The 12,627-nt window shown below is 51.8% G+C and overlaps 1 protein-coding gene across 1 annotated transcript in view; it reads right to left on the bottom strand.

The window, feature by feature from the left end:
* Positions 1 to 12,627, bottom strand: part of SV2A (synaptic vesicle glycoprotein 2A) — a 51,263-nt gene that overhangs the window by 22,132 nt on the left and 16,504 nt on the right. The window contains exon 2 of the mRNA XM_081840964.1: positions 11,387 to 12,457. Within this exon, the coding sequence (XP_081697090.1) occupies positions 11,387 to 11,975 (589 nt within the window). The 5' untranslated portion in view covers positions 11,976 to 12,457. The remainder of the gene's footprint in view (positions 1 to 11,386; positions 12,458 to 12,627) is intronic.

Raw genomic sequence — 12,627 nt, 5'->3', positions numbered from 1 at the left:
CTCCATCTTTCCCAGCATCAGGGTCTTTTCCAGGGAGCCTTCTCTTCTCATGAGGTGGCCAAAGTCTTGGAGCCTCAGCTTCAGGATCTGTCCTTCCAGTGAGCACTCAGGGCTGATTTCCTTCAGAATGGAGAGGTTTGATCTTCTTGCAGTCCATGGGACTCTCAAGAGTCTCCGCCAGCACCATAATTCAAAAGCATCAATTCTCCACAATACCCATGGTCTGACTCAGTACTGGGCACCTTCCTGTGTTTCTAGACCCTTTGGCCTCATCCAGCAGGCTCTCCTTATCTTCTCCCACCACCTCCCAAACTGTAAGGGCTTTCTGGCCACAGTGTATCATGCTCAGGCAGCACCTGGCAAATGAAAGACCCTCAGCTCCTTCCCTTTGCTGGGGGTGATGCAAAAGGGCCAGAGAGAATATGCCTGGCTCAGCAGGGGGCAGGGGGGTGTCGTGCGGCAGCTGGAGTCAAACGATGGCAACAGCGCCTGGGCGGTTTTCACTGCAGTGGGACTCGGCCTCCGTGCGGCAGCGTGCTTTGCTCTGGGCACACAGGGGTGGGGAGGGGGCGGCGTAAAGAGAGGAGGAGTGGGATGGAAAAGACCATCGCTGTGTCTCGCCCTCCTGTGGGCGGTGGGCAGATAATCCCTCCAGCCGCGATGAGAACTGGGCACCCTGCAGCGGCCAAGTGGCTCCGCTAAGCCGCTTGCCACTGCGTCCAGCTAATCCCCGGATTAAGCCACCAGATATCAGGCCAACTACGCAGCCCTGACAGATGCAGCGGATTTCGTTTCATTTTGCTTCTTCCCCTGCAGAGATGAGATTCCTCCTTGCAAACCCTTTTACCTGCACCAGTTCACTCATATATTCATTCATATAGATGTGTGTGCGTCAAAAAGGGATTACCAGCTTCCCCCTTTTTGCATCAGGCACTGTATGCACGTTCAAGACTGCACTGCGACATTCAATGCCCTCCCCCCGCCCCCACCAGACCACTTTGTGCCCCAGAGCCACTTCCGAAAACTGGGCGCCTCTCGCAGAGGCTGTGGGATTTCCGGTGCTCAAAATATGGCAGGCGCCACCAGCACCCTCGTTTCTCACATGCAAGGGAGATGACCATGGATCTCATAGCATATCATAGACAGGGCCGGATTGGGGTTTCATGAGACCCTCAGCTACTGAAGGTAATGGGGCCCTTTGTATGTCCAGCTGTCCTTTGTCAACAACAAATGGTCGCTGGTTTTTTTGTGTTGAATATATGCTATATGGTAATTTATGGAGCTAATAGGTATCTAAAGCCATTTGCGCATGTTGCCATGCAACCAGTCCATGCAGAATGTGGGCACCCTATAAAGGTAAAGGGACCCCTGACCATTAGGTCCAATCGTGACCGACTCAGGGGTTGTGGTGCTCATGTCGCTTTACATGTCGAGGGAGCCAGAGTACAGCTTCTGGGTCATGTGGCCAGCATGACTAAGCCGCTTCTGGCGAACCAGAGCAGTGCACGGAAACGCCATTTACCTTCCCACCAGAGCCGTACCTATTTATCTACTTGCACTGTGAGGTGCTTTCGAACTGCTAGGTTGGCAGGAGCTGGGAGCTCACCCCGTTGCGGAGATTCGAACCGCCGACCTTCTGATTGGCAAGTCCTAGGCTCTGTGGTTGAAAGGTATCTCTCTCTCTCTCACACACACACACACACACACACACAGCCATAAGCCATGGCTGAACGCAGGGCAAGCGCTATGGCCTGGGTAGCTGGGGCCACCGAGATGAAACCCCCAGATGCCAAGGGACTTCTGCTGCGACGGAGAGGATTTTTACAGGGAGAAGCAGGAGGGAGAGCCGGGAGGCACAGTGTACGCAGCAGAGAGTGAGGTCTATTTTTATCCTGCCTTCTCCATAAATCTGAACTGCAGTCACAGGGCCGGGATGCGGCTGAGCGATGGGAAGTGACAAACGGGAGGAATAAGACAGCAGTTTTTCAGCCGCCCAATCCCAGCAGGGTGAAATAGGGGCGGGGGGGGGGTGTTGGGAAATAATGACATCAGCAGAATGAGAAGAGCCTTCATCTGGCGCACACACACAGAGAGAGAGACCGCTTCCCACCTTCAGAAACACCTTTCAAAAACACGAGGCCAGTGGAAGCATGGACTTACTTCTCCCTTTTTCTCTTGGAAAAAGGGCTCGCTCTGAACAATTTGCTAAAGTTTGCCAGCGCACAGGGCTGTGGGAAGCTGCATTTCACTGAAGCAGACCATTAGGGTGCATCTAGCTCAGTATTAGGGACGCGGGTGGCGCTGTGGATTAAACCACAGAGCCTAGGACTTGCCAATCAGAAGGTCGGTGGTTCGAATCCCCGCGACAGGGTGAGCTCCCGTTGCTCGGTCCCTGCTCCTGCCAACCTAGCAGTTCAAAAGCACGTCAAAGTGCAAGTAGATAAATAGGTACCACTCCGGCGGGAAGGTAAACGGTGTTTCCGTGCGCTGCTCTGGTTCGCCAGAAGTGGCTTAGTCATGCTGGCCACATGACCCGGAAGCTGTACACCAGCTCCCTTGGCCAATAAAGCAAGATGAGCACCGCAACCCCAGAGTCGGCCACGACTGGATCTAATGGTCAGGGGTCCCTTTACCTTAAGCTCAGTATTGTCCACACTGACTGGCAGCAGCTGTCCAGGGTTTCAGGCAGGGAGGTCTCTCCCAGCCCTACCTAGAGATGTCTTTGGGGGTTGAACCTGCTGTTTGTAAAGCTTGTCTATCAAGACCTGAGCGGCTATCATTGCAATTTTAAACCCCCTTAAATCCTGCCATTTCTCAAGCTTCAAGGACGTTTTCATAATCTTTACAACAACCCTGTAAAATGTGTTGTTGCTGATGGTGCCATCCCTGTGAGATTGCAGTCAAATCCAACACTTACTATTCTTGCTAGTTAGTAAGTTTAGGGGCTAATGACCACAGAGCTGTATTGCTGGTAGGCAGAGACCCAGACCATAGAAACGTGATTGGTAGAAAGGGCTCTGTGTGATGTCATTTCCCCTCCTCTCTCGAGCAGGAAGAATCAAAGAAGTATTGCCTGTTCCCTTTCGCTCTCTCCTTCTCCTCAGTCAGCCAAGGACCTCCCTCTGATTTTATTTCAATATCAGTATTTTACCTGCATAGAAAAAGCTGAAAACCAATGCATGGCTATGAGTAAGTAAATCATACTTGAAACTTCTCAGTTTGTTGTCTGATTCGTTGTTAAGCAGGGTAAGAATACGGAGAGCCAGCTTGCTTCGCAGCGGGACTTAATTAAAAGAAGACTTTGCAGACTGTTCATATTTGCTTTCCATTTTTCTGCTAAGGATGGGACTTGAAACTCTGCTCAGTGCATGTTCAACCCACACACGTGGGCACCCGGAAGGATAAATTGCAATTAATATATCCTCTCCTATCTATTAAAACCCACCCTGCACCATCTTCATCCCCAAACTGCAGATCTGGAAGGGGTTTGGTGCCTAGAGAACTGCCGGTGGTTTGGATAAATCCTTAAGACGGCCCTTTGAAGTAGACTGGCATTGTCATTCTGAAATTTCAGGCAGAGGCTGAGCAGCAGGATGGCTCAGGGCTGACCGCAGAGGTCCATGGCCCAGTCACGATCCTAACTGCAAACATCTGGGAGCCTCTGACATGTGAGGGAGTGTGGCATAAACTCCTTTCTTTTTCCCCCTCCGTTGGCCAGTGCCTAACCAGATGTTCCAAAGGGAAGAAACACAAGAAGGGCTTTCACTCTTGCTAGAAGCTCAGCCTTGCCTTCACCGGTTCTGGAAGGCTCCTATAGAAGAGTCCCGTATGCAAATATACTTTGTGCCTGCCCATAAGAGGAAATAGGAAGCCCCGAACATATATTTTTTAGATGTCCTTTTTATGTTGAGATCTGTAGAGACACCACTGATCCTTTGCTGAAGAGGCTCGCCGATCTTTCAGTGTGGTGTAGTGGTTAAGAGCAGTAGTCTCGTAATCTGGTGAACCAGGTTCACGTCTCCGCTCCTCCACATGCAGCTGCTGGGTGACCTTGGGCCAGTCACACTTCTCTGAAGTCTCTCAGCCCCACTCACCTCACAGAGTGTTCGTTGTCGGGGAGGAAGGGAAAGGAGAATGTTAGCCGCTTTGAGACTCCTTAGGGTAGTGATAAAGCGGGATATCAAATCCAAATCCAAACTCTTCAGACAAGTCTAAACTTCATTCTCTCCTCTTAGGCAAAAATCACAAGACGACCTGGCTGGTAGCCAGATTCTGCGCCCAGATTTATAGACACAGATCATCCTCTAGAATAAAATAGCTTACTAGGGAAATGCTGAAGTTGCCATTTGGGGCGCCTCAGGGTCAATTTTTTATGGTAGCCCAAATCTCACTTGTACGGGTGTATGTATATATCTCAATTTTAACTCATGAGCTATTGCTGCAATCTACTCCGACTGCATATTTTATCTTTATGAACACTGTTTTTATTGTGTTATGTTATGTGAGCTGGTCTTTGCCCGTAATAAATTATCTATCTATCCAAAGGGAAACCAGGCAGGACCTGAGCAAAGATTCCTTAAGTACAAGATCCCTTTGGTGTTCAGCAACTGCTATTCAGAAGCATCGTTGCCTCTGATGGTTGGAGGTAAAGGTAAAGGGACCCCTGACCATTAGATCCAGTCGTGGCCGACTCTGGGGTTGCATCACTCATCTCGCTCTATAGGCCGAGGGAGTCGGCGTACAGCTTCCGGGTCATGTGGCCAGCATGACTAAGCCGCTTCTGGTGAACCGAAGCAGTGCACGGAAACGCCGTTTACCTTCCCGCAGGAGTGGTATCTATTTATCTACTTGCACTTTGATGTGCTTTCGAACTGCTAGGTTGGCAGGAGAAGGGACCGAGCAACGGGAGCTTACCCCATCACGGGGATTCGAACCGCCAACCTTCTGATCGGCACGTCCTAGGCTCTGTGGTTTAACCCACAGCGCCACCCACATCCCTGATGGTTGGAGGTAGAGCATAGCTATTCTGGCTAGTGGCCATCAGTAGCCCTCTTCTCCTCCATGAGTTTGTCCAATCCTCTTTTGAAGCCATCTAGATTAGCGGCCAGTGTTTAACTCTGCGCTGCGTGAAGAAGTCCTTTCTTTCGTCTGCCCCGAATCACCCAACATCCTTCTTCACTGGAGCTCCTCAGTCATCCAGCCCTCCCTCCCCCAGTGCCAACCCACCATGAAAGGACAAATCTCTGCCTTTTCGGAGCATCCCTCTAGTCTCATCATTTGCATGAGTCACAGCTTGCTTTTCTCTTTCTCTCTCTCCCTCCCTCCCTCCCTCCTGCTCCAAACCATGCTGATTAGGAATGGCAGGTTGCTCAGGGCTTGCTAAAAAGCAATTTAGGGGCTAAGGGTGGGTGGCAGAGAGGAAAATAGAAAGAGAAGAAGACGTGCGTTTTCTCCTCGCCTTTAATCAACTGCTGGGAGAAATCCCCTCCTGATGAACTCTTGGCTTGGCAAAACATTTCCCCTTCTCCACCCAGAAATCCACCTGATGCAGCCACAGCGCTACAAATAAGTTTGGGGGCAGATCCACACCATATATTGAAAGCGCACTCAATGCACATTTAAAGTGCACAGGGAAATCTCTTGGGGTGAGAGGCTGGGGGGGGGGGAGAGGGACGCTCCCTGTGTGTGAGCTGGGAGCACACGCCCTTTTCTGTATGGCTCAAAAGTTAAGATATATCTGCGAGAGAAGATTCTGTGCTTATCTATCCCTTCTTTCTTTTCTCTGCTGCTCTTTTTCTTTTTGTTATTTTTGTATGTGTAATTAGTTGGCCTTTCGTTGTAATGGGGAAAGTGTAAATAAGACTGTATCAAAAACGCGCACGGCTTTTCCCAAAGAACACTGGGAATTGTAGTTTCACCCTTTGCGGTGCTACATTTCCCAGCGCCCCCAGCAAGCCACAGTTCCCAGGATTCTTGGGGGCGGAGAGGTAAGCTCTACTGTAAATGTAAGACGCGGCTTCAGTTTGAGGCTGACCACTGGGAAGGAAATATTGACTGTAATTGACTGTGTTGACAGACTGTGATGACATAAGAGCTCTTGTGCTCAGTTCTTGCTTGCGGGTTTCCCAAAACATGCATCTGGTTGGCCACTGTGAGAGCAGGATGCTGGACCAGATGGGTCATTGGCCTGATCCAGCAGGGCTGCTCTTATGTGCTTCCATCACCTGCAGAGGTGACAGGGTCTCCTGCCAATCAGCTGGTCGCCAGTATCTCCAAGGCCCTGTTGCTTTGCTGGGGTGGTTTAATTTCCAGTGGGGCAGGCAAAGGAAAACAGGCCATCCTTGTGACACCAGGCGACTGACATGTCAGTTGCCCGACTTCGTGGGACACAGGTGCACACACAACCTGCTTGTGATCTCTGCTGATGGGGTGATAAGGGCAGGCCTACACAGCACGCCCCCCCCCCAAACTGGTTAAACAATTCTCCCCGTTCAGCCACATCGCCTGACAGAGGGAGAGGAGTCGCCATCCATCCAACTCTCCCTGCTTCAGAGCCAGCTATTCCCGGCATCTGCTCCCTGGCAGGAACGCAAGCGGGTCATCTTCGGTCGAGGACGCTCCGAGTTCAGGAAGACGGAGGAGGAGGAGTTGATGGAGAGCAGGCAGAAAGAATCCCAAGAGGTTTCCCAGTTGCTGCCAGGCCAAGTTAGTGATGGCTTGAAGAACAGGCTCTCTGCATGGATCTTTGGCAAAGGGGAGCTGCGGCTGACTTGGCCCCGATCCGCGAGGCGTGCCAGAGCTCAGCCTTCCAAAAACAAGATGCTGGCAGGTTCCTATTTAAATCAGTCCTTTAATCAGAACTGCGAGGACTGGAATCTTAGCTTATAGGAAAGGCTATATGAGGCTTCAATCCCCAGCATCTCTCTGGGCAGAGATGAAAACCCAGAGAGCTGCTGCCAGCCCGTGTAGGCAACACTGGATGCCCCAATAGCCGGATTGGGTATAAGGCAGCTTCTCTTGTTCCTGTTTTAAATCAGCCTTTTGCTCGGAACCATGAGGACTAGAGTATTGCTTTTTAGGGTAAGGGCTGTAGCTCACTGGTAGAACACCTGCTTCGCATGCAGAAGGTCCCGGGTTCAAGCCCCAATAGCATTTCCAGGTAAGTGCTGGGAAGCAGTCCGTCACCGAAACGGCGGAGAGCTGCTGTCAGACCGAGCAGACAACACTGGCCTAGATGGGCCCCGTTGCTCTGACTCACTTCTACGATTCGATGAACAGAGAGACAGTGAAGACCCTCTCTCTCTCTCTCTCCATAGCCTCCAGGCCAAAGGGAACCCCCTCCCCGGCCCCAATTTGGGGGCCTGTGGGAATGCGATGTCCTGTCTCTGCAGGCGTTCAGCAGGGGACATCAGCCTTGCCGCAGTGCAGTCTGTGCGGAAAAGCCAGTGTCAGTTTTGCCTCGAAATGCCAGCATTCTCCCCCATGCACATCGCCCCCGTAGGCCCTCCTCACTTTGGCGCCCCCGCAAAAAAGCACGATTTCCTCTGCTTCCCCCTCCCGCCCGCCACAGTTCCTTTTCAGTGGGATATAATCCTGCCTAAGATTTTCCGCCACAGCAACCAGGGCCTCTGCAGTGCCTTGTGAGGCAGGGAGATAAGCTGGGGGCCACTGCGATTCTGACACATTATTCCTAAATTAGGAATGGGGAGGGGGGATCGAGAAAGAGAGAGAGAGAGAGAGAGAGAGAGAGAGAGAGAGAGAGAGAGAGAGAGAGAGAGGAGGCGATGAGTCACAACCTTGCCGCATTCCGCTCTGAAGCCTGGAGCAGAAATCCGGACTGATCACACCAGTGCAAAACTCAGCCGGGCCCAATTCACCCCCTGCCTCTCAGGATCGCTTCAACCCCGGCCTCTGAGCATGCAGCGATGTCCCTCTGCTTCGAGCCAGTTTTGCCGCATGAGATGGCCGAGTTAGGGATTAAGGCTGCGATGGGGGTTTTTTTGTCGTCGTCACAATTCTACGGGGCTGCCCGCCTTTCAGTCCAGGCCATTGGGAAATGGCTGCTGTGAGGTCCGGTCTGTTTGCCAAAGCATTGTTGCGTTTATCGCTTTTTAAGATGCCGGTGATGTATACTGCGCTTCTACTAGGTTCTTGAGGTTGGTAGCTGCCTTGCATTTTAATGAACTGTATTATTGTAGCAGAGACATCACCTTGCCAACAAAGGCCCGTATAGTTAAAGCTATGGTTTTCCCAGTAGTGATGTATGGAAGTGAGAGCTGGACCATAAAGAAGGCTGATTGCCGAAGAATTGATGCTTTTGAATTCTGGTGCTGGAGGAGACTCTTGAGAGTCCCATGGACTGCAAGAAGATCAAACTGATCCATTCTGAAGGAAACCAGCCCTGAGTGCTCACTGGAAGGACAGATCCTGAAGCTGAGGCTCCAATACTTTGGCCACCTCATGAGAAGAGAAGACTCCCTGGAAAAGACCCTGATGTTGGGAAAGATGGAGCGCACAAGGAGAAGGGGACGACAGAGGACGAGATGGCTGGATAGTGTTCTCGAAGCTATCAGCATGAGTTTGACTAAACTGCAGGAGGCAGTGGAAGACAGAAGTGCCTGGCATGCTCTGGTCCAGGGGGTCACGAAGAGTCAGGCACGACTAAATGACTAAACAACAACAACAACAATTATTGCAGCTTAATGTGGTCTCCCACGCTTGGATCCTGCATGCTAAGGGATGGGTTGACAAAGCAATAAATAGTCAATGGTAATGTTAAAATTCCCACAATCCTGCGTGTGATAAGCGAGCTTGACAAGGAGAAGGCACTGACTTCAGAGTTACACCAGAAGAGCCCAGAGGCTGGAACAGCTGCCCAAGGGGGCCTGCCTAGTCCAGCATCCTGGTCTCACAGAGGCCAAATTCACCAAAGAACCTAGAAATCCAGATAGACTGCCTCTGGACCTGGAGGTTTCATAATGACCCAAGAAGAGCACAGCTGCTGAATCAAGCTGAAGAGGCCCATCTAAGTCTAGCATCCTTTTCTCACACTGGCCAACGAGATGCCCAAATGGGGAATCCCGCAAGCGGGGACCTGAGTGCGAGAGCCGTCTCCCCATTTGTTACTCCCAGAAACTGGTATCCAGGGGCATGCTGCCTCCAACAGCCATTGTGGCTAGTGGCCTCATCCTCCTCTGGGGAATTTGTCTAAGCCATCAGGCCAAAGGAGGCCCATCAAATCCAATCTTCTCACAGTGGCCAAAGCTCCTAAGAATCTAGGAGTTTGGATAGACTGTCTCTGGACATCGAGGCTCCATAAGGACATGAGAAGGGCCTGATGGATTAGGCAAATGGCCCCCCTTTCCCTGTTCTCACAGTGGTCACCCAGATGCCTCTCCTGGGAAGCGCATAGGCAGGACCTGAGTGCAACAGCCATGCCCTCCCCGTCTGTGATTTGCAGCCGCTGCCCCCGATAGAGGAGGCAGAACTTCACCATCATGGCTAGTAGCCATCAGCAGCCTTTTTTTCCATCAATTTTTCTGAACTCCTTTAAAAATTGTGTTGATTGATACACCATGCGGCAGCGAATTCTATACTCCAGGGTGTGTCTCAGTCTGTGTCCAGACTGTTTAACATCCTGGCACTTGAAGGCAATTCCGCAAAACGAGATGGTCAGGGTTCAGGATGAGCCGCTTTGAACTCCATGTGGAGTAGAGGGTGCCTATGATTTCAGAGCAATTCCCATGTAAAAACCAAAACAAGAATGCCCTGAACATAGTAAGCTAGCAGATCAAACGGACGGCTATACAAAGCCAATGTCTTCCTGAAGTCCTAGCTCACTACAGGTTTTTATTGTTAAAAGGTGGAGGAGAGGGGATCCCGTGTAGAGGAGTGTTTACAATTAATTACAAACCTCATCACTCACACACACGCTGCCCAACATCTGCCGACTCACTGTGCCTAATGGTAAGACCAGAGTTTGGACGTTGTTTCAGCGCCAGCCATGCTTCAACTGAGTGTCCTCCTCTCCGCAGTGTCACGTTCCTGGGATCAGGCTCCCTTTATTTATTATTTGTATTTATTGTATTGTATTTCTCTTGCACCTTTTTCTCCAAGGAGCTCAAGGTGTGGTACGTGGTTCTCCCTTCCTTCTCATTTAATCCTCACAACAACCCTGTAAGGTAGGTTAGGCTGAGAGGCAGCGACAAGCAGAAGATCACAGCCAGTGAGCTTCACTCCTGGCCAAGTTGGGGATTTGAACCCTGGTCTCTCCCAGGTCCTGGTCCAACACCCTATCTGCTACACCACCACTAGCACTTCTCCTTCAGGGGATGAAGCAGGGGGGTGGAGTTGGAGAGGGAATTCCCCTAACCTGCCCCAGATGGGCACACTGAACCAGAAGAAGCCCTTGCACAAGAGGAGGCTGTTGGGACGGTAGCTATTCAGCCCAAGGAGATGGCGGTGCTCTCCTATAGTTACTGCTCTAAAGCCCCAAGCAAAACCACACCCTCCCCTGCTCTGTTGGAGTTGATGTCTCCTGAAACATCTTGGGCCCCTTTAAATAAAGTGGCTCCTCCCACAGAAGGCAGGAGGCAGATAGAGCTGCTCAGATAGAGTTGCCTATTTATGTATCCTTTTGGCTGGTGCTGAAACAACATCCGAGCTTTGCTCTCATGCATCCCTGCATGGAGCTGTCCAGGGTCCTGCTGAGACCTCATCTCCATATTACTGAGGTTGTCATTCAAGACACAACACAGCAAGTGTCCCTGTATTTGTGCCAGAAGCTGGGATAGCCAGTGGGTTGTCTTACAGATGCTGTTGAACTATGACTCCCATCATCCTTGACTCTTGGTCGCTCTGTCTTGGACGGATGGGAGCTGTAGTTCAACAACCCCTAGAGGGCATCATGTTGGATATCCCTGTGCTAGGGTCAGCCGGCTTACCCTCTGCCTAAAACCCATGCAAACAGCTTACAGAGGCTTTTTCAAACTTGAATTTCGCACTTGTGTGCTATCTTGGGGCAGCTGGCGTTGTCTGAAAGGCAGCGTACAGTGGACGCTCAGGTTGTGAACGTGATCCGGGTGGGAAGCACATTCGCAACCCACAGCACCGCATCTGCGCACGTGCAGGTTGCTATTCGACGCTTCTGTGCACGCGCGAAGTGTGATTTAGCGCTTCTGTGCTTGCACCAAAACCTGGAAGTAACCCGTGCCGGTACTTCCAGGTTCAGCGCGGTGCGCAACCCAAAATCGCACAACCCGAAGCATCTGTAACCCGAGGTATGACTGTACACATAAATGCCAGCTTATATCCCAGCCCCTTAAATCCAACGTCAAGCTGCCGCCCCCACCAGCAGCCCATTTTCTCCTTGGTTGGGGAGACTTACCCAGCATGCCTTTATTGGAGTCCGACAAGCACATATCCTTCTCGGCGCTGGGAAGGACAAAGCCCACCACGAAGATCTCCACCCCGTCAGCCATGAGGGCCAGCCCCAGCACAAAGTACAGCGTCCACTGGAACCTCCCATGTCCACATTCCTGGAGGATTAGCTCATACTGCTGGGCCAGCTCTTCCTTCTCCTTCTTCTTCTCCCCTTCCAGGTCGTCAAAGTCCCTGAACTCGCTCACCACCTCCTGGTTGGCCGTCAAGTGGTCCCCACCCTTGAGGGAGTCGTTCCGGGGGATGCCCTGGTACTCCCCTTCGTAGATCTCGTCGTCCTCGTCGTGGCCCTCGGTGGCGTCACTAGAGGCCCCCTCGTCGTCCACTGCCGGCTCCCCGCGATAGTAGCCATCCTGGGGCTGGTAGTCCTCGTCGTCGTCGTCCTCCTCGAAGCGGGCGTAGGAGCGCTTTGTGTACTCATCCTGCACCCGGTCCACCCCTTTGCCTACCTTCTTGGTGGCGTGCTTCTTCACTTCCTTGGCAATGTCTTTCGCCCCGCGGATGAAGGCGGTCCGATCTCTGAAACCTTCATCCATGGTTTTCTGGCGCTTTGGGGGTCAAAGGGAGAGGAATATGCTCGGGAGGTCTTCTCAGTTCAGCACCCAGAACGGGTGGACAGCTCCTTCCTTCCGAATAAGAGAAATCTGCAGTGTCTTCCCAGTTCAGCACCCAGAAAGTGTGGAGAGCTCCTTCCCTTTGTTGGCAGAGAAATGCACTCCAGAGGACTAAGCTTACAGAGTCTTCTCAGTTCAGCACCCAGAAAGGGTGGACAGCTCCTTCCTTCTGAATAAATCTGCAGGGTCTTCTCAGTTCAGCACCCAGAAAGGGTGGATAGCTCCTTCCCCTTGGAGGGTTATCCACCCAAATTACAAGGCTAACTTGAGGCCTTCCAGCAGGCGGGTGAGAGCTACTGCCGTCTGCCAGGCTGAAGCCCCCATCCGTCTAAGTCCAAGCTTGCCTTTGGGGAGCCAACGGGCCAGTGGAGGGAGTCGCTCCTTCTGCGTGGGTGGTGATGGGCCTGCAAGGACGACAAAGCAAAAACCGGAACACTTAGGACATGGAACGAAGGACAGGAGCAAATTCACACAGAAGGGAGCCTGTAAATCGTTCTGCCCGGACACTGAGGCTTCACTGCGAGAAGCTAAGTTACAGGGAACCAAGCAGGGGGCCTTCTCGGTGGTGGCACCC

Source organism: Podarcis erhardii (genome assembly GCF_964252035.2).
Source record: "Podarcis erhardii genome assembly, chromosome: 15".
Lineage (NCBI taxonomy): Eukaryota > Metazoa > Chordata > Lepidosauria > Squamata > Lacertidae > Podarcis > Podarcis erhardii.
Note: the sequence above shows the minus strand (reverse complement) of the source record. Positions and strands in the feature narration are given on the sequence as shown.